General features: G+C 38.5%; 1 protein-coding gene across 17 annotated transcripts in view; it reads right to left on the bottom strand.

The window, feature by feature from the left end:
- The window catches only part of PUM1 (pumilio RNA binding family member 1), a 128,983-nt gene that overhangs the window by 62,934 nt on the left and 45,499 nt on the right, over nucleotides 1–20,550 (bottom strand). For 12 of the 17 annotated variants that reach the window (XM_059917595.1, XM_059917572.1, XM_059917552.1 and 9 more), the window contains 3 exons: nucleotides 11,451–11,559; nucleotides 10,306–10,484; nucleotides 547–713 (listed from right to left, as the gene is read on the bottom strand). In XM_059917595.1, coding sequence (XP_059773578.1) covers nucleotides 547–713; nucleotides 10,306–10,484; nucleotides 11,451–11,559 — 455 coding nt within the window. The remainder of the gene's footprint in view (nucleotides 1–546; nucleotides 714–10,305; nucleotides 10,485–11,450; nucleotides 11,560–20,550) is intronic. The other 5 variants (XM_059917613.1, XM_059917624.1, XM_059917604.1 and 2 more) reach the window with 2 other exon arrangements.

The following is a 20,550-nucleotide window of genomic DNA, read 5'->3' on the forward strand; positions in this document are numbered from 1 at the left end:
GCCTCCATGGAAGGGATATGATTAAGAACAAGTCACTTGAGCTGCATCTCTGGTTCTTCAAAATGAAGAAAATGATACCTAACCTGCCTACCTCAAAGGGGGCTTATGAGTCTCAAGTAAAAGAATGCTTAAGTTCTCAACTGTTTTTCCTTCCACTCTAACATGCCAGAGCCATATGACACACTTCCATTAGTAACCATGATTTCTCCCAAGATAGTGATTTGGGAGAAATCCCAAGGCACCCATCCCAGGTGATTTTGATATTTGAGAATCACTGAAATGATCTTTATGAAATCATCCTGCAAATTACAGAGCTCTATACAAATGAGAAGTCTATTGTTTTGGCAAAACATCAGGCATGGACAAATCTTAGAAAGTTCCACCTTACCAGTTAATTTACAATCTTTGTGGTATGGCCTACACTAGACCCAATAATTAAAAAGGACACACAGGGAGGGAAAAAGAAAACTAAAATCAAAATAAAACTGAATGAAAACAAAAACCCATAACCCCCATTCAAAAATCAGAAGTGTAAAACATACAAACCTAAAATCTTTGACGTCTGCGTCAATCCCATTCTGCACTGGTAAACCATTGGTCTTGTCCATCACATCACCCTCCTCCTTCAAATCTCCTAGCTTATCTCCATCAAACGTACCCTTGTTCTTCTTTTCACCTTTGTCGTTTTCATCACTGTCTGCATCCCTTGGGCCCTGTTTAAAAAATAGCTTCAGCTTCACTAATCATCATCAACTAACAATAGTGGGCAACCACTGTGGACACCAGACTACACTAGATGCTAATTAGAACAGGAGAGTGTCCATGACCTTTCAAGACATGACAATCTAATTAACAGACAACACAGAGGCAGGAACACTGCAGAAAGTCTTGCCAAATGGGGGAGACAGACATACATTTATGTTACAGAGTTTAGGACAGTCTTATCATGCCCAATGTCCCACCACCCCATTTTTTTCCTTTCTACCCAAAGCCCAACCACAACTTTATATCTCTTGGTTCTACTTCTCTGCTCTCAAATCTAACGCTATAGAGTAGCTCAACTCCTAAAAAGCCCCAGGAATGGCAGCTAATAGTATAGTTGGAATGTACTAAGCCTACAAAATGAATTTCCTACTTCCACTGCTGATGTAAACTCCTCCCTTACTTCTGAATATTGAGCTAAGTGTGGTCTAACATCATTCCAATTCAATTACTCTATACATTTCATCTTGGGATATATGCCCTGCCAATTTGCACCACCACCACCCCAGTTCCACCCAATATCTCATGGTTTACTGAATCTATAATTCACCAAACATCCTATACTTGACTTTTTTAATCCTTCAAAACATGTTAAATCTAACTATGAAATTCTTTCACAAAGAGTACTCTAAGAAGTGCTTACCAGTTGCCTTCCACTGCCTGTCCCATACCAGGGACTACATGAGAGCGTGTTAAGCTGAATCATTAATGCGACAGAATTTATCTCTGAAGTGCTTCAAACTACAAAGATTAAAAGACTGGACCTAAAAGAACTGATGTGGTGCCAAGCACACTGATGTCCTGTTTTTTAAGGAAATTAAGTCTGTCTCCTCTTACCAACATTCTAAGTTAAGACATGGACATTTAAAGCAAATACGTCTTGATTTCCAGAAGGAAAAGAAGGTTTGGTATAGTGACTTGACATGGTACAGAAAGCTTTGCAAAACCTTACCCAAGGGTTAAGTAATTTTGCTTTTGTAAAACTAGAGAGAGGTAATCTTGCTTGTCCCCATCACTGACTTCTGGTTTAAGGAAGAAACAAATAGACCTGGACCAAAAGAAAGCTCCTGGTAAAAGGGAAGATCCAGTCAAAAGATGATGAGAACTACCGCACAGCATTTCCAGTCACCACAACCAAATTTCATTGGGGGGCGGGGCGGGGGGGTGGATCACAAATGGAAGCTAAAGCAGCAGACGCTCAGTTATGACTGGGTAGGTAGGCCTGCAAATGTAAAATAAAAAGATGCTCTCAAAGTAGTTCTTAGCCATCTCTGGCCCAGAAAGACCGGACTCAGGGACCTTGACGATCTTAGACCTTTCAACTACCAGTGCAAAGCCCATTTTGCTTTCAAAATCATTCTCTGTTCAAATGTGACACAGAAAAAGAAAGATTTCATGCCTAATAAAAATAAAGGAACATATACCAGAAGGGATTTAGAAAGGATATATAACTTAGTTTTATGTAGCAGCAAGATGGTAAACTATAGTTTTGGCAGCAAATGAGATATAACTTCTACATCTTCAAAGTATAACACTCTTATTGGTTCAAAAGGAGTAAATGACAGCCAATCAAGCATGACATTGAGATCCCAAACCAGATATGGGAATATGACAGGATTCTAAAGAAAGAAAGAGCTTTCAAAATGTCCAGAGATAAAAGCTCCCTCCTCCTACAAAGGTAAAACTGACAGAAGCTATGTACTCATTTTTATATCCCCAGCACTGAATACAGTGCTGGGCAGAAGCTCAAAAAATATGACAAAGAAAACTGAAATGGGGGCTTCCCTGGTGGCGCAGTGGTTGAGAGTCTGCCTGCCAATGCAGGGGACACGGGTTCGAGCCCTGGTCTGGGAGGATCCCACATGCCGCGGAGCAACTGGGTCCGTGAGCCACAGCTGCTGAGCCTACGCGTCTGGAGCCTGTGCTCCGCAACAAGAGAGGCCACGATAGTGAGAGGCCCGCGCACCGCAATGAAGAGTGGCCTCCGCTTGCCGCAACTGGAGAAAGCCCTCACACAGAAACGAAGACCCAACACAGCCAAAATTTTAATTAATTAATTAATTAATTATTAAAAAAAAAAGAATATAGGGAGAGGAGTCCACAAAGGCACCAGAAGTCCAGCACATTTATTCTTTAAAAAAAGAAAACTGAAATGACAAAAAAAATCCTGCAAAACTGAACTGATAAAATAAGAAGGATCCTCCCATTATCTTTATCATCAGGTAAGAGTCCAGGAGGTGGTGATAAACAACTGTACCTGAATTAGACACCACTAATGTCAATAATAAAAAAAAGTATTAGAAGGATCATCCCATCCCACCAACACACTTAAGTAATCTCCCACAAATCTACAAATCAAGTCACTGGCTCAGGAGGAGCAGTTCAGCTCCAATTTCTCACAAGGAGTTCAAAAGGTCTACAGGCAAAAATGGGAAGGAAATTTGATACAACAGCAGTAGGAAGTTTCACCAACGAGCAAGAAATCTGGGTACAGAAGAGACTCACTCACCAAATCAATGTTCTTCATGATCTTTCCCCAGTGACCCTTCACAAGGGCTTGCTGAGAAGCTGCTCCCCTTCTGTAACAGCCAACGGCTCTGGCCTGAACACTTGGTCACTGATACTTACATTCTCAATTTTACTACCAAGGGCAGATTTTCAAAGATATCCCCGGGATGGGCTGGGTTTTGCCAATGTTATACAGTCCATTTATATAAAATATAGCTACCTGGTTTTCTACTCTGACTAGGCTAGTAATGCCTCAGCAGAACAGCAGGTTCCTCCTATTTGACGGTGAGGGACCCAAGGAAGGCTTCCATACTTGATCTGGATGGGTTACAGTGGGTGTTTCCATTTGGTAGAAATTCATGAAGATAAACGTTTACGACTTGTACACGTTTCTGTACATGGTTTTAACAAGTTTTAACAAGTTCAGTAAATCAACAAAAGTTTTAACAAGTTCTGTAAATCAACAAAAGCCCTAAATTAAAATAGTTGACATGAAGTCTGATTTCTGAATGACACCAAGAGCACAAGTAGGAAGCTATTCTGTCAGAAGTCTGTTATTAAAAGAGAATACAGAATACAGGGTTCAGGATCATAAAAATGGTCTCTTAGAAATCTGGGGAACCTAGAGAGAGAGAAGAATAAGGGTATAAATGGGCTGGTATGTTTTATGGGATTTTAAAGTTTTAATGTGTAAGATAAAGTATTCCTTTAGAAAATACTAACCCAGATTGCACAGAACCTACGCTCTATCTCAAGTGCTAACACTTACTGGACTTTGGACAGGTCATTAAACCTGAGTCTTAGTTTCCTTTTCTATAAAACAGGGTTCATTTTGTTTAAAACAGAGTAGTTGTAAACATCAATGAAATGATGCATATGCAAAAGTTTATTATAAAGTATAACCATTTTATACAAATATGATACTAGTAAAAACTATGCACTGGGATAGTATTTCTTATATAACATTATCTGTGGTATTAAGATTAAAAATCTTCAATGCTCCCAATTAAGTGGTTTAACTCAAAGAAAAGAGTATAGCCAATCTGGCCCTCCCAGAGACACTGTCATTTTCACAATGCAGAGTGGCTCTATTGTTGGTGTTGAACATCACAATCTTTTTAAAACTTTGCAAGTGTCTGGGCTTTCTCCCAGAGATTCTGATTTAATTGGTCTGTAGAAGCTCCCACAAACGTTTTTAAAAGTTTCTCTTCCAATAAGCACTCACAATTGAGAACCACTAAAATTAAGTCCAAATTAAGTATCCTAAAGGCAAGGGGTATGTTTTGCTTTTTCGTCACATATTACCTAGCACATATTAATATTAAAAAAGTCTATTGACTAAATGAAATAAAAAACAAGGATTAATAGCATCCTTTTGTTGTAGGCTCCCTTTAGGTAAATTACAATTCAAAACTGTAACCCAAATTCAGGCCTCAGAGTGCTCAAAATGCAAAGAGGCCAAGCCCAATCAAAATCTCTAGAGTAGGGCCAAGGAGGGTTCTTGAGAGATCAGATCCCAGATCTACACAGAGATGGAACAACACGTTCTGTTGCTAGATATCAAAGAACTGAGAGGAGAGCAGACAGAAAGAAGAACCATGCGCAGTGGGGATCACAGTCCTTCCAGCCGTGGCTCAGCTTCCTCAAAAGCCTCACATAACAGGGGGGATATTTCAGGGAATATCCATTAATTCTGAATGAAGTCAGAGAAATGAGAACTTAATTTTTCCTGCTATTGCAGAGATCTCACCACAAAGCTCCATATGGCAGAAGTCACATTCAATGAGATTAGTAATTTTCTTCCCTTTTTTTCTAAAACAATATTTTTGTGTATTTGCTTGACACTCGAGTCCTAAAGCCATAACATTAAAATATTGGTTTCTCCTGTGTACACTTCTCGGTTTTTCACAAAATGCCCCCAAAAAACCAAAATGTCAATTTTCTTTGAAGTTCAGCAGCTCAGTAGCTCCACTCGTAATAAAAAATTTCAAATATTAAAAAAAATGAGTAAAAGTTTGAAATTACTAGTCATGTGAATTACTTTTAAATTAACATATTAAATATAATCATATTGTGAGAAACGAATAAACAAACCAAAGTAGCATATACCTTAGTAAAAAGCAATATAGCTAAGAACTGAAATTAGAACAAAGTTTGAATTCAGGTCCCACCACTTCCCTTCTAACCCTCATTTTTCTCATCTATAAATTCATAGGGACAACATCAACCTCAAAGGGTTGTTGTTTCAGGTATTAAATAAGGCAATTCATGAATGTGCAATTCCTTTTAAAAGATTATTTTAAATATTTTGTCTAATTTTCACATTTTTCCCACTACCTTTCTCAGACACACCCACCCTCACCTCCACTCCCCCTAAAGCTTCAAATTTGCTGGATAGCTTATGTTTCCCCCCCTGGAATGACTATGGCTTTAATTATTAAACCCTCTGTCCCATTGACTTTTCTGAAATATCTGTACAGAATCAAGCCACCACCAATTATTACATTTCATCAAATCTGAGACACCATCAATTTATAAGACATACCATCATTTTATGTGTTGCTAAAAAGGAAACACTGGCAGTTAAACTATATCATTTGAAAAGCGCATCCCAATTTCAAAATGAACAAAAGTGGAGAGGTGTGCACTTTAGAAACAGTGGAATATGGAATATACCAGGCGCTGTGTATATGATCACCCAATTCCTGGTATGCAAAAAGGTAAGAAGAGTGTTGCCCTCTGCTGTGGTACCACCATATCCAGGAGGAAAAAGAGACGAAAACCAAAAAAGGTTTTCTGAAAGTTGTGCTTTTTTAACTTTTTATTTAGTCAGTGTCTAAAAGCTTGACATCGCAAAGCAGAGCACATAGATTTCTTGTTCAAAGGAAGCTCAAATCTGAAGGGGCTCCAACCTGAGATAAAAGTTTCTGAATTTGATCTGTTATCTTCCAAGAAAATTATAAGGCAGTATTTATCTAACTTTAATTTTATACAAATCACCTGTGGGTCTTGTCAAACTGCAGACTTTGATTCAATAAAGTCTGGAGTAGAATCTGAGAGTCTGCCTTTCTAATAAGCTCCCAGGTGCTGATAATTTTACTGGTCCAAGGACTTTGTGGAGCAAGATTTTATAAGGCTTACAAAGCATTTTCATACATATTACATAGCCATATGAATTAGACTTTGTGCAAATGAGGAAATTAAGGTCCAGTTGAGACTCAAACCCCTGCATTATACTCCACAAAGTTTTTAAACAAAAATCAATTAAAGTGGCATTGGCTGCCTGAAACAAATGCAGTGGAGACTAGAAAAGGAAGTCATCAATTTTGTGACCTAAGTGAATTGCCATGAGTGTGCAAGCATCCTCCAGGTCAGAAAGCAGCCAGTCTCTACAAATAAGCAGAAAGGTCTTCCCAAGATATTTTTTCTAAAAGTCTTTCTTCTGCAAATTTAGGGTGGCCTTCACCCTAACTGAAGTTTACAATGGTCTTCTCATTTACCTAGGAACCATAAACCAGAAAGGTAGAAATGACGATCCACTTTTCTGACTGGCTAGGCTTCAATCTATGTGATGATCAGCTGGTATTTCAAAAGACCAATAGCAGGGTCCTTGGATGGGTAATTTCACCCAGTGTCCTCAAAACACAGTAGTTACATATGATTGTGTAACCACCCAGAACCATGCTTTGTTTTGTTTTGGGGTGTTTGGGGGGATGGGTAAGGGGACCTGTCTTTTTCCACGAATCAATAAAATAAAGGATATAAAAAGGAAATAAATTAAAAGACTTGACTCTGACTTAACTGGTATTCTGAGTTTTCCCATTATTCTGAAAACTGCTACCCTGAAGTTTCTGATCCATACTCGGAATACTATCAAAAATTTACAGTGGGTGCTGAGAACAAAACACTGCTGTTGGATTCTTTTCATCAGCCTGCAAGTACTCTTATCTCAGAAGCCAAAACAACTAAGCTGAGTCCATTTGTACACTCAAAATGAACTTCAGAAAGGCTCAGGAAAGCTAGACAAAGAGTTAAATACCTTCATTCGAGCTTTAACTGTAAAACCACCTTACTGAAAATGGAAAACCACTGCAAATGAGTAATTACTTTAGTTCTAAACCCCTTTAACTGAAAAGTTAATCAGAGTCTGGCTTATCTGTTGTCAGTATCTGAGAATAGCCCCTTAGTACTTGATTTGAGGTCTACATTCATTATGCCATCAGCGGTGATGTTTTTAGCTCTCAGGCGATTAAAGTGCGGCTTCTCCATGGCTTACTGGAGGTAACGTTGGTACAGCCACCCCAAAAAGAAAAACATCTGAGTGCTCTGATCCATAAACCATCAATTCCTACTCTTTAGAACAATTAACTACAAGAAGCAGATACTCTGCCTTCCTTGGCCTCTGAACTCAGCACTCTGAATGACAAACTAGATTTATTTTTAAAAAAAAAACAAGGCCCACCTCTTCCCATAAGATCAGCAGGATACAACCAAAAAGCTCATAAAGCAGTTCACTGATCCTCAGTTCTCCATCCACCAAAAGATTAGACGTGCCAATGTGATGGACTGACGTCACTAATCAGTCTTCCTATATCACCATTTAGGTGCAACTCAAGTCAAAATATGGGATAATAGGATAATATTCCATTACCCACAACCCTCCTTCTGAAAAGTTGGAACACAGATTTGGAGAATTTTCATTTATCGTTATGCAAACCTCAGCAGCTCAGTAAAGCAGATGCTTTTTAGAGAGTTCAATTTTCTGACCTCTATCCTGAGTTCCTCTATCCTGAGTTCTTCCAACTTCCTCTGGTGACAATACTAAAAATCACCAATCTCTCAAGACAATTAAGGATAGACACCACCTTTACAAAATCAAATAAGATACTGAATACAAAAGATACAGCCTCGTTACAGATTAATGAAATAACTGTTTAAAAAGATAAAAACAGGAAAAAAAATAATAAGTCAGCCCCAGTGTTTTACCTTTCTCCTAATTCTAATTATTTTTCTTCTTCCTACAAACTTCACAGTAACCCAGGCACATGCCTGGTGGCTAATGCCCAAGACTAAGAAGCTGGTCACACATTATAGAGAATTCATGGCAAGAGACATACAGGTTCCAGTTCACCACAGTAATGACTTACCTATGCACGACACTAACTTTTCTCCTTTAGTAAATAACTAAAAGTTATAGGCAGAAGTTGGAAGGCAGCACTTCCTCTGAGGAATCTGCATTCTTGAGATGAGGGAAGTGTGAGGTAAGAAAAAGAGGTGAGCTTGGGATAAGCTGAAAGGAGAGAAGAAGTAACACCATTCTTCCCATGAGACAACAGGCAAATGATCATTTTGCCTGATCCCATTCCTCACATCCAAAGGGTAGATCTTGTTCTTCCCAAGTAGCCTCCTGGGAAGGTTCAAATACAAGAAGTCTTTTCCAATCTGATCTACAAGCCACTAAACCTGACCTATGCCTCTGCAGGGTCAAAAGACCCAGAAGTAATCAGGTCAGCTTTGGAACAGCTACCATGCAAGACGCAGACAAAAGCCCCAGTTTAGTCCCTTGATCTTCCTGAAGGTAATTATACAAATGAACAATCCTGTTCTGGCTAAATTCCTCAAACCAAATTTCTAGATGTGGAGCTGGGAGAAATCCAAACCAGCCTCTTAAATAAGTTCATTTCGCATCCCCACCCCCCATTTTTTTGGTGGAATCAAAAGCTCCGGCCACGTGTCAAGCGTCAACGTCAGCTGAAACATCCATCATCTTTGACGTGCCTAGAATAAAGCTAACTCCATGGGAATTCTGGTTACCCTGGATGCCACCTGTTATCTTCCCGCCAAGCAAGTCAACAATCATTCATTTCATGTCCACTAACATATTAAAGAATTGAACTTGACACTTGAGAAAGCTGCACCAAAAATGTACTACTGTAACTCTACAGAAGTTTCAAGTGGAACTGGGAAAATAGGACCAAGCCTCTGATACCTAGCAACAGATGTCTAACAATAAAAACACTGACAACAAATGCTATCAAGATAAAAGAATGTAAGATAGTTGTAAAGGCAAAGTTATTATTATGATTTGGGGGAAAGAAGGTCTCTTAAAATGATTGCCAACCAGTAGTATTAGCCCAAAAAGACTTCAGGGAGAAAGTGCTTTGAAAAGGTACAAAACAAGTTGAGTCGGGAGAAACGGAAGGAAGAAAGATTCAGGGTGCCTTTCATGGCCTTCCTAGCTGTGACTTGGAATATAAAACCAGTCACAGAATACAAAATGAAGAAGACTCAAACAGAAATACATCTTAAGACTTCTAGATCTAGAAAGTCAATGGTATAAGAAAGAACTAGTTTTGAGAAAGGCTATCAAAGATGCTTGAGGAAGACTGCTTAAGACTTAAAAAGGGAAGAGGCTGTAGACAGAGAAGCTGCTCTAGCTACAATTTAGCATCAGAGAGGTCAATGGTGATGAATCTGAAAAAAACTGAAATACAGAATTAACAGAACTTCTAATTTCCTGACAGCCTGGGTATGAGAAGCAAAGCTATTCAAAGAGGGCCAAAGATCCATTCCATAATTAAAGCCTAGCTAGCAAAAACAAGAATGACCCCACATATCTGATCCATTTTAAGGATCCTAGGGTATTGGCAAATCACTCTCTCAGATCTATTCCCTATTGACATCCGCCTTCAGCTTTGTGTTAATTCCTTTTCTTTTTATTTTTGTTTGTTTTCAACTAAAAATGGTGTTTTCTGGTAGGCCAATGAACTGCGATCTAGATTTCAGTCCTTACCTCCCATTACTATCAATGAGTCCCCAAAAAACATCATTTCTCTATTTTTAAAAAGTTTAGTTTACATCTCCTGCTGTGTTTGCTGAAATCTAATTGCAATAAAAGCGTTTTTTAAAACCCTGCACTTAGTGCTGTGAATATCTAAGGAAACTAAACAGGCATGTTTTGCTTTAGGGGAAAGGGGAAAGGGGAAAGAGAGAGAGAGAGAGAGAGATAGGAACAAGTTCCTCAAGCCAACTTACAAATCCTCCTTTTCTTAGACAGGAATCGCCCGGGGATGAGCTCAACACATACTCCACCATGCTAACGCCTAGTCCCCCACTCTCCGACCGTGGGGACAGTACAGAATTGACCTCACTGTTCACATGGAAACTCTGACCAGGTCTTCTCTGCACCATGATTGGCTGGGAAACTGAATGATCTACAAAAAAGATACACAAGCATGATACAGTGCAGCCAGAGGCTCAAACAAATTATGAGTGATGTCTCATGGATAAACCAATGACTGGGAATCAGGAAACCTGCCATGGTCAGTTGAGCCAAAACCTCCTATTGTGTTTTCCCTAAGTATAATACTCTACATAAGCTAAGGAAACGGAACACACCCCTCATATATCCAGGATAGCAGAGCAATACAGCAGTTCACATAACTGGTTTATCTAGCTAAGTGGATAAATTAATGTTTACCCCTTTCAAGTAGCAGAATTTCTTTTTAATATATTTTATTGGCAATGTTACTGAAACAAAATATGATCTTACTGCCTTTTTTAAAACAACATAATTTGATCTTTTCTGATGACCACTGTCATCTGAGGTTCCATTCTTATATTGCTGTAACACAGCACATCAGCTTTTGAATTTTCTGTCTCCTTCCTCCCTATCAACTGTCATTTCTTTCTGCTGTCGGTATGTCTGCCTCTACAAGTTCTCCCCATCCCTTTCTTCAGGGGTAGTCAGTCAGAAGAGCGTCCATGCCCAGTGACTTATTTGGCCCAAACCACATTTATAGATAGATCACCCCATACACAGTACACAGGGGCAACGGGAGGAGAAAGAAACATGAACTTCAAATGGCAGGCATGGATTTTCTAATTCCAAGTATGCTGACAGCAGTACAGAACAAGAAGTTGTAGCTGAAATTATGGTCATTTCAAATAAGACCATTCCCCTGTGGCTAGCACTTCAGTAAAATATTGAAGACCTGATTTTGTGTTAATTATGTTTTAATAAATTACATCATATAAGCTCCTTCATGGCAATTATACCACAGGACAGGACATTGCTTGACATGCTTGTCACTGATGTAAAATTCACAACTTGCCAATTGCTGAGGAAAGGAGCTCTAAGACAGGCATAAATCACAGTACAGATGCTAGATCTAGATTACCTGATGTTCCCCAGGCACTGTCTCGCCATTGATCACCCAGGAATATTCCTTTTGGTCCATCTTTGCTGGATTCATCTGTTTCCCAAAACTTTTTACCTGGCAAGAGCTGCTGCAAATTAAAAATAATAGATGCTTTTAAAGAATTCATAAAGGATGAAAGTACAGCAGTCAACACTTTCTTTTAGACAAGGGTACTGAAGATGCTCACGTGCCCTGAAGGTCTTTAATCGCAGTGTTCTGACTCCGCAGATTGTGGTCAGAGCACTACTATATGTTTGGTAAAAGTCACAAAGAGGCCTAATGCAAGGGGGGCTACAGATCAACCCATCACAATAGAAGCTCAGCTTAAATATCTAGAATTATTCACTTAATCTATGCCAAGATTTTTAAAAGGCGGGGGGCGGGGTGGGGGGGAGGCAGGGATTCATACTAGACCTATCAGCTAACTGCTAAGAAGATTCTTACTGAAAAAGAAAGTACCTACAACTATTAAAAGGTTACTTCTGCCTACATGTATACTAAGGGGCCCTACAAAGTTACTCAAGCTGTGGCATGAACTCAGACCCCAGCTATGGGACACCAGAGGCAAAACTCACCTCCTTCATACACAGAGATTCTGTTTAACTAAAACACTTTCAACACCACAAAGAAAAAACTAAAACAAACCAAAAACAAAAACAAAAAAAACTTCCCAACCACAACATTAACCTGTTCCAAGATTTTGGAAAGACAGAACAGCTATTCCCCCATTACTGGAAGGGAAATAAAAATCTCCTCACCTCAGTTAATCTTAAGAATACTTAGTAATGCCATTATAGAGACTTCACAAAACATTCCACACCTCGTAAAAATGCAGGTATCACTAGCTTTAAATTAGCTTCAACCAAAGAAATGCAAACTACCCTTTCAAGCAAAACACAGTACAGTTTTGCACAAGATCAAAGCATTAGTGACCGGTTACAAAGTAAATTTCCACTAGAATACCATCATTCTTGGTTCTGGTTATCAGCTTTACTCACTAAAATGTCCCTCTTATTTCTTCTAATTATGTTTTCACTTCAGCTGCTACTAGTCAGACAAGAAACTCAGAAGTTTGAGATAGTACACTGCTTTTGAGCATAAAAGAACACACCTGAAGAGTTGAATTTCTCAGAGGAACAGAATAAAAAACCAGAAAGTACAAAACATTTGCTCTCCTCCTTGACAATAAAGGTTTACCTTTTCTATTTACAACCCATAACTCAATGATAATGAAGAAATATATCAACTTTGCCCTCACTAAAATGAATCTCAGCTTTCCAACCTAAATTCTGGGTTTCTCGACATCAATTTATTCTAGCTCTATAAAACTATCTGGTAGACATGGGTTACTACCTGGAGCAAAGCAGTTTCCCTTGTACTTTTTTCCCCTAACTTGTTATTTTCTAGTCCAACAAGGTCATGACAAAAGACACATTTCGGTCTGACACTTAATTGCACAGACGCATTGGTTTACTTGAAGATGAGCAGTTACAAGCCGTCAATTCCTAATATGCCTCTAGGGTTCATTCTCTGAGAGAAGCAAGGACACAGCTGGTCTGTTAACTTGAGGAGGAGGGAGAAGAGGTGGGAGGGAGAGCCCAGACCATAGCTAGGCAGTGGAGTCAGGAAGCCCTGGACTAGACAACTTTGATGTGTCATAGGACAAACTGCAGGACTGCCCTGGGCCTCGTTCTCTTTGCACTGATGAAGGAAATATTTTTCAGGTTGCTGTGATGATTAGAGATGTTGCTGATGTGGGCCTAACACAATGCCCACCACGCAGGAGGTTCTCAATAAATGTATTCAGTGGCATTACACCAAGGCAAAAAAACAGCTGTAAACCACAGATGGGACCCTGAAAATTAATGTGTACTAACGCACAACTCTAGAATTCTTGCCTTTGAACTTATTTTTCTCCTCTTAATCTCAAAAATGCCCTCCTATAAGATTACAAATAGAATTTCTTTCCCTATTGGTTGTACCCTTTCCAACTAACATTGATTTTTCTCCTGTATTTTGTAGGGAGTGTAAGCAAACAGGAGTCCGCATCAACTTCTCCTCTGTGTACCAGAAGAAAGAATGTCAGCACAAGGGACACCTCACTTGTTGGTTAACTTTAGTCTCCACATACTGGAAAGAGAGCAAAGATGATCAAATATATTCATTATGGTGCTCATCCCTCTCGACACAAATTTGGAAATCTTTATTCAAAACTCAAGCTTCTCTAAGCCACCAGCCTCCATGTGCAAATATAGTCTGTCCATAATTTGTCAAATTGCTTAGTGAAAGCAGCAGCCCTTGAACTCAAGGCTTCAAAAATGACTTCTAAGATCTTGTCATCTTTCCTCATAGCTTGCCAGGTTGTCACAACTTGCAAAGCCAGAAAAAGCAGGTCCATATATAAGCAAGGCTGTTTCCAGGCCAAATTCTCTCAAAAGGAAACAATAATGCAACAAACATGTAGAAACGTACTAAAAAGTGGAGACTGTACTTCAAAGTAGTAATAGATGCAACAAATCTCAAAGGAATAGTCATCCCTCGGTATCCATGGGGGGTTGGTTCCAGGAGCCTCCTTGGATACCAAAATCCTCAGACGCTCAAGTCCCTTATATAAAATGACACAGTACAATGCATACAGTACACACTGAAAAATTCAAGACCCTAGTCAGATACCAAGAGGAAATGGTGTCTTCCACTATTAACAGTATGTATAAATATAAATCCTAAATAGATGCTAGGAGCAGCCCCCAAAGTACTAAAACCCCATATGCTTTGGCAAAGTAACCAAGATCAATTAACTATTATTAATGAAAACAGCAGGGACTGAAAAGGCAAGTCTGTAAGAGATAAAGAAAAAGGAAGTGGTAGAAGAAGGTGGTAGCAAGCCAATTCTGGGAGGAAAAAAGGCAGAACCTATGGTTTGCAAGAGTGCTCTGCAAATGAAGAAAAGTAAACTACTGTATCAAGGTACCTGGGCAAGGACAGAAGCAAACTTAGCAAAGCTCCTCAGAGTCTCTGGACCTTCCACAGCATTTCTCTTTCCTCCAAAACATACCCTTCTCCACTCTTCAGCTGTGTGGCAAGCGGCATCTGAAACAACTCCTAACGTCTGTACCTCTTGGTACACAGTCCCTTGTGTAATTCCCCCTCTTATCCCCCTCTTATCTTATCCTCTTAAACTTAGCAAAGCGCCTCAGAGTCTCTGGACCTTCCACAGCATTTCTCTTTCCTCCAAAACATACCCTTCTCCACTCTTCAGCTGTGTGGCAAGCAGCACCTGAAACAGCTCCTAATATCTGTACCTCTTGGTACTCAGTCCCTTGTGTAATTCCCCCTCTTATCCTGTCTGTGGGCTGAACCTACTGACTTGCTCCTAAGGAGTAAGAGAGGGCAAAAGTGAGGGGGTGCCGCTTTCAAGACTGTCTTTAAAATACTGACTTCCATCTTGCTTCTACTCCTCTCTCGCCCTCTCGCCTTCTCACTTTAACGAAGCTAGCTGCTATACCGTGAGCTGCCCAATAGAGAGGCCCATATGGCAAGGAACCAAGAGAGGTCACTGGACATCAATTCCTTAGGAACTGAGGCCCTCAGTCTAGCAACCCGCGAGAAACTTAATCCTGATATCAACCACGTGAGTAAGCTTGGAAGCAGCCCCTTCCCCAGCTGGACTTTGAGATGACTGCAAACCCAGATGAAATCCTGACTGCAGCTTGTGAGGGACCCTGAAATAAAGAATCTTGCAAAGTCATGACTGGGCTCCTGACCTACAGAAACTGTGAGGCTTAAACAACGTGTTGTCTTAAGCCACTAAATTTTAGGGTAATTTGGAACACAGCAATAGATAACTAATACAGCTGTGAATATACGGAAGAGTTTTCTTTTATTTAAAACATCTTTAAGAGTCTGTTTTCAAGAAGCACTTCTTGTTCCATTTCTAATATCTAAAATCAAAGTGTTTTTTTTGAATTTGGAAAAAATTACATCCGTTCCATTTCATGTTTTCCCCTATTTTGTCTTATAGCCCTTCTGTATTAAAAAAAAAAAAAGACTGGTTTTTTAAATTCGGCAAAATTAAATGGACTTAGACTTGTTAAGCTTACTGAGAATTAGTAGCAATCACACAGTCAAGAGTCATCTAAAATAAAGACATTGTTCAAATCTGATCGTATTAAAAGGAGCTATAATTTATTGAATATAAAACAAAGTGATGATGAGTATCCAATTGTTATTTCAAATTCAGATTCAACCCCTCTAAAGGTTATATCATCCATAGCACTGGCTAAAACATCCTGGTTCACCAACCCACATCAGGAGTTGCCAAATCTTCACTTACACCACACCTAAATTCAATCATCAAACATTCAAATGCAACTACTGTATGAAAAGACACAGTTACTGCTTAACCCATCAAGAACTTGGAAATACTGTTTGACAGGACAACAAAGAAAAGATCGCAGAAGAGGTTTACAAAATTCAATTTAAAGAAAGATTAGGCAATTAGAGGATTAAAAGATTTCACAATTCTAAAGGAAGATAAGGGAATTGGAAATTGGTCCAACCAAAGCAAAGGAGACCCAGGGAGTCAGACGTAGGCAGTATCAACCAATATGCATGTTTAGGGAGAGGACATATGATGCACAAACAAGTCTGTCCTTATAAAAGCAATTAATGCATCAGGCTAGATAGTAGCTTGGGTACAGCAGCCACTAAAAACATCCAAGTAACTTCCCTGGCTCAGACTGCTTACCAAGCAAACTTAAGAGAACTTTGCTTCCTCCTATAGCCAAACATGCTGATCACTGAACACAATTACCCTGTCCACTTGAGAGTTGTTATTTCTCCTTATAAATCAGTAAACTGCATTTTAGTTTTCATACATTAATCTCTTGTGGTTCTAGTCAGTATAGGTCAGTTCTATAATCCAATCATCTCTAAATTAGTGAATCCCTTTCAAGACCTACAAACTGAGAACCAGGGCTTGGGAGGTCCTACCATCCGACACAGCAATACAACATACCTTGTACTCTTCCATGTACTGTCCCATTAAATGGGATTCCTAAGTGCCTCTCCAATAGTATCTGTTCTCCAGTCTTTAGGAGAAAAACACATACACTATTTATCCCAGCTTGAACCACAGGTTTGCAAAAGAAAAGACTTAAGGAGAGTAAAGAAATCAGTAAGCTTAAAAAAAAAAAAAAAAAAAAAAAATCAGTAAGCTTATTCATGAGGCTTCTGGAGAACAAAGTGGAAATCAAGCACTGGTTTATGAGCAATGTTAGCCACTTGGGAAACCTCTAAATTGTGTTTGGAAACACCTTTTTTTTCTAATCATCTAACAGAAAAGACAATACACAAAGCCACACTTGCACAACTGACCACAACATTAACCTCTACCGAGTCCTTTAAACAGAGGTGGAGACAATAAACTAAAAGGCTTGAGAACATCAAAAACCTCTAGGCTTCTTATTTTAAGAAGTAATATAGTGGTAAACACACACAACTACTCTGAAATCATTTTAAAAAACAAACAACAAAAAACTGGTCTCAAATCCCAACTGTGTGAATTTAACTCATCTAGGCCTGTTTTCTCACCTATAAAATGAACTGTTATGAACATTAAATAATATAGTGTGTAAAGGAGTAGTACAATGCTGGACTCAGAGTAATCAATCAAAGAATTAGCTGCTAATATTATTTAATAACAAAGTAGTAACCAATAGACTTCACACTACTATTGGCATAGCCAATGAAATGCTCCTGTGTACTCAGCTAGCAGATGTGAGCACAACATCACCCAGCCCACTTCAGTGTAAATCTATAAAATTAGGAGCCCTAACAAAACACTGCAGGAAGAACTATGATTAGAGCTTTGCAAAAACTAAGAGGCAAGCTGACTATTAAAGACTGGATGTGTTTGACCATACCACCATTAATATTTGCATAGATGGAAACTCCAATAAGCACTCTGTGCTCAAGAGGACTGCTTACACACAACACAGGCTGCACAGAGCTATCTCTCAGAGCAGAAATTTGGCTTCTTAAGGAGTACTGTTCACAGGGATGCTACAGCCCCGAACGCATGAACAGGTTTAATCATCTCATGTGGCAATGCAAACTTCCAACACAAGCTTAGTTTCATTGGAATGTAGCCAATGCAGGAGTCAAATACCTGATATTTTAACTAGCTGGTAAGATACAGCCCCCCCCCCCAATTTTTTAATCTCTTGATAAATATTCTCATTACATTAAAAGAACTTGATATTAACTCAGAGAAAGGACCGCTCAGTACTGATAGAAATAAAGAAGTATTATTGGTAAACACTGTCACATGTTCTAGTCAAAGCTCTGACTGTGAAAACTGTGAAATTTTCAGAAATCCCTTCTCAAAATCTTAATGTCCTAGGGAATTTACCTGGCCCTCCATACCATAGAGGGTTGTTGTGAAATCTAGTGAGACAGTTCATAATAAATACTATAAACTACACACAGAAGTTACTACTAAAGCTTTAACAAGAAACGGTTTAAATATAAAAGAATAAATCGATATCCTTTACAAGGCTTTAAAAAAAAAAGGTACAAATATCCATTCACTGTTACGACAATTCTTTTGGAAAGAGTTCTGAAAAAATATACAGTAAGAGTCATGTTCAACTCCTACACTGTTGGTGGGAATGTAAATTGGTGCAGCCACTATGGAAAACAGTATGGAAGTTAAAAACTAAAAACAGAGTTGCCGTATGACCCAGCAATCCCACTCCTGGGCATATATCCAAACAAAACTACAATTAAAATACAATACAAATAAACATATCTATGAAACAGAAACAGACTCACAGATATAGAGAATGGACTTGTGGCTGCCAAGGGGGAGGCGAGTGTCGGGGAGTGAAGGGTTGGGAGTTTGGGGTTAGCAGATGCAAACTATTATATATAGGATGCATAAACAACAAGGTCCTACTGTATAGCACAGGGAACTATATTCAATATCCTATGATAAATCATAATGGAAAAGAATATGAAGAAGAATACATATATGTACAACTGAATCACTTTGCGGTACAGCAGAAATTAACACAACATTGTAAATCAACTACACTTCAATAAAAATTTTAAAAATAATAATAATAAAAAGCTGGAAAAATCCATGTTCATTCCTGAGAATTTATCTCAACATTAAAGAATTCAAAAGGAAAAAAAAGCTTCACATTCAAAATGTAAGAGCAAAAAAGTTGGGAGCAAACTAAATGTTCAATAAGGCACAACTATATGCAACAATACAAGCTCACCCAAAACAGCTATCAGGACTATATGTAATATTTATAAAATAACATTAAATTTTAAAAGCAAAATACAAAATTGTACACGAAAAGACTGCTTCTCCTCATGCACCCTTCCCTTTTGGATCAAGATTGGAAAGAAAAATAAAAACTGAAATAGGTGCTCGTTGATGTGGGATTATGGATGACTTGTTACAAAATACACTTTTATTATGATTTAGAACTGTTTAATAAATAAAAATTGAGATTACGGTGGTACAGAATTCACTACAAATAAGCATTTTCTCTTAAGCAGATACATTTCACTTCAACATAATTTCAAAGTGACAAAAGTTAGTGGGAATTTTGAGAGAGCTCACACCGCATGTTTCAGATATGAGTTGGCCAAAAAAATTTGTTCAGGTTTTTCCATAAGATGTTACAGAAAAACCCGAGCGAACTTTTTGGCCAAACCAGTATTTTTTAAGCAAGCAGATAATAATTTCCAATCCACTTTGAAAACTGTAGCTTAAATAAGGGATGGTGAAAATCTTCAATGGCTTAATCACAAGCCAATCATTTTTTAATTAAAAATACCTAAGTATATTAAAAAATAAATAAATAAAGAAGATGGTGTTTTCATTTTTCCCTTCTCTTCCAGAAAGTTTAAGGAACATGACCCTCTAAATCCTCCCTTCCCATTTATATATCTACTAATTAAGTATCCTGCATTTTTTTAATCAGTTACTCAATACTTACATGTAAAGATTATTTTTAAATGTTTAAACATTTTTGTTCTGTTTCACTTTATTCAAATCGTCAAAAAACTGTCTAAGAATCAAAATTTGCTATAATTTTTTTCACATTTCACTTACTAGGCAGCATCACAATCTGGCATCTAGTAATTAACTGCTTAAAATTTTCAGTCTATGTGGCAAGATGATTACTAGTGAAAACAAATTTCCATATTAATTGTCTCTCAACTAAATCTCTTTTTGTTGAAATCTAATATACTCCTTTTAAGAAAGAAAAGTTTAATTTTTTGCATAATTATAACTGCAGTATATAAAATTAAGAGATTTTTAAAAAATATTTTCCAGGGTTATTAAGCACTTTTCATAATAAACACTGTTAATAGTTGTATCTAATGTCCTTTAATAACATTTCCACCACTAAGGATGAAGTTATACAAATCACTTAGGCCTGGCCAATATGAGGTAATTTGACCTTCTCTCTCATATCTGAAAAACCAATATTGTTTTTCTGACCATTGAAAAAATAAAATTTTAGCATCTGAAGTACTTGAACTTAACCTGAAATGCACAATCTGCATGAGCCACTACTGGAAGTAACAAAAGCAGTAAAAAACAAAGTTCTCTGCCCTGAAAGAAAAGATTAAAAAGAAAAACCGGGACTTCCCTGGGGGCGCAGTGGTTAAGAATCCACCTGCCAATGCAGAGGACACAGGTTCGAGCGCTGGTCCGGGAAGATGCCACATGCTGCGGAGCAACTAAGCCCGTGCGCCACAACTACTGAGCCTGCGCTCTAGAGCTCACGAGCCACAACTACTGAAGCCGGCGAGCCTAGAGCCTGTGCTCCACAACAAGAGAAGCCAACGCAATGAGAAGCCCGTGCACCGCAACGAAGAGTAACCCCTGCTCACCGCAGCTAGAGAAAGCCCGTGCGTAGCAACGAAGACCCAACACAGCCAAAAATAAATAAATAAACAAACAAACAGGCCAAGAATTAAAATTTTTTTAAAAAAAAGAAAAGAAAAACCTACCAGGAATCAAACTGGAATAGTACCGGGCACAGGATGGTCA

Source organism: Balaenoptera ricei, chromosome 1, assembly GCF_028023285.1.
Source record: "Balaenoptera ricei isolate mBalRic1 chromosome 1, mBalRic1.hap2, whole genome shotgun sequence".
NCBI lineage: Eukaryota > Metazoa > Chordata > Mammalia > Artiodactyla > Balaenopteridae > Balaenoptera > Balaenoptera ricei.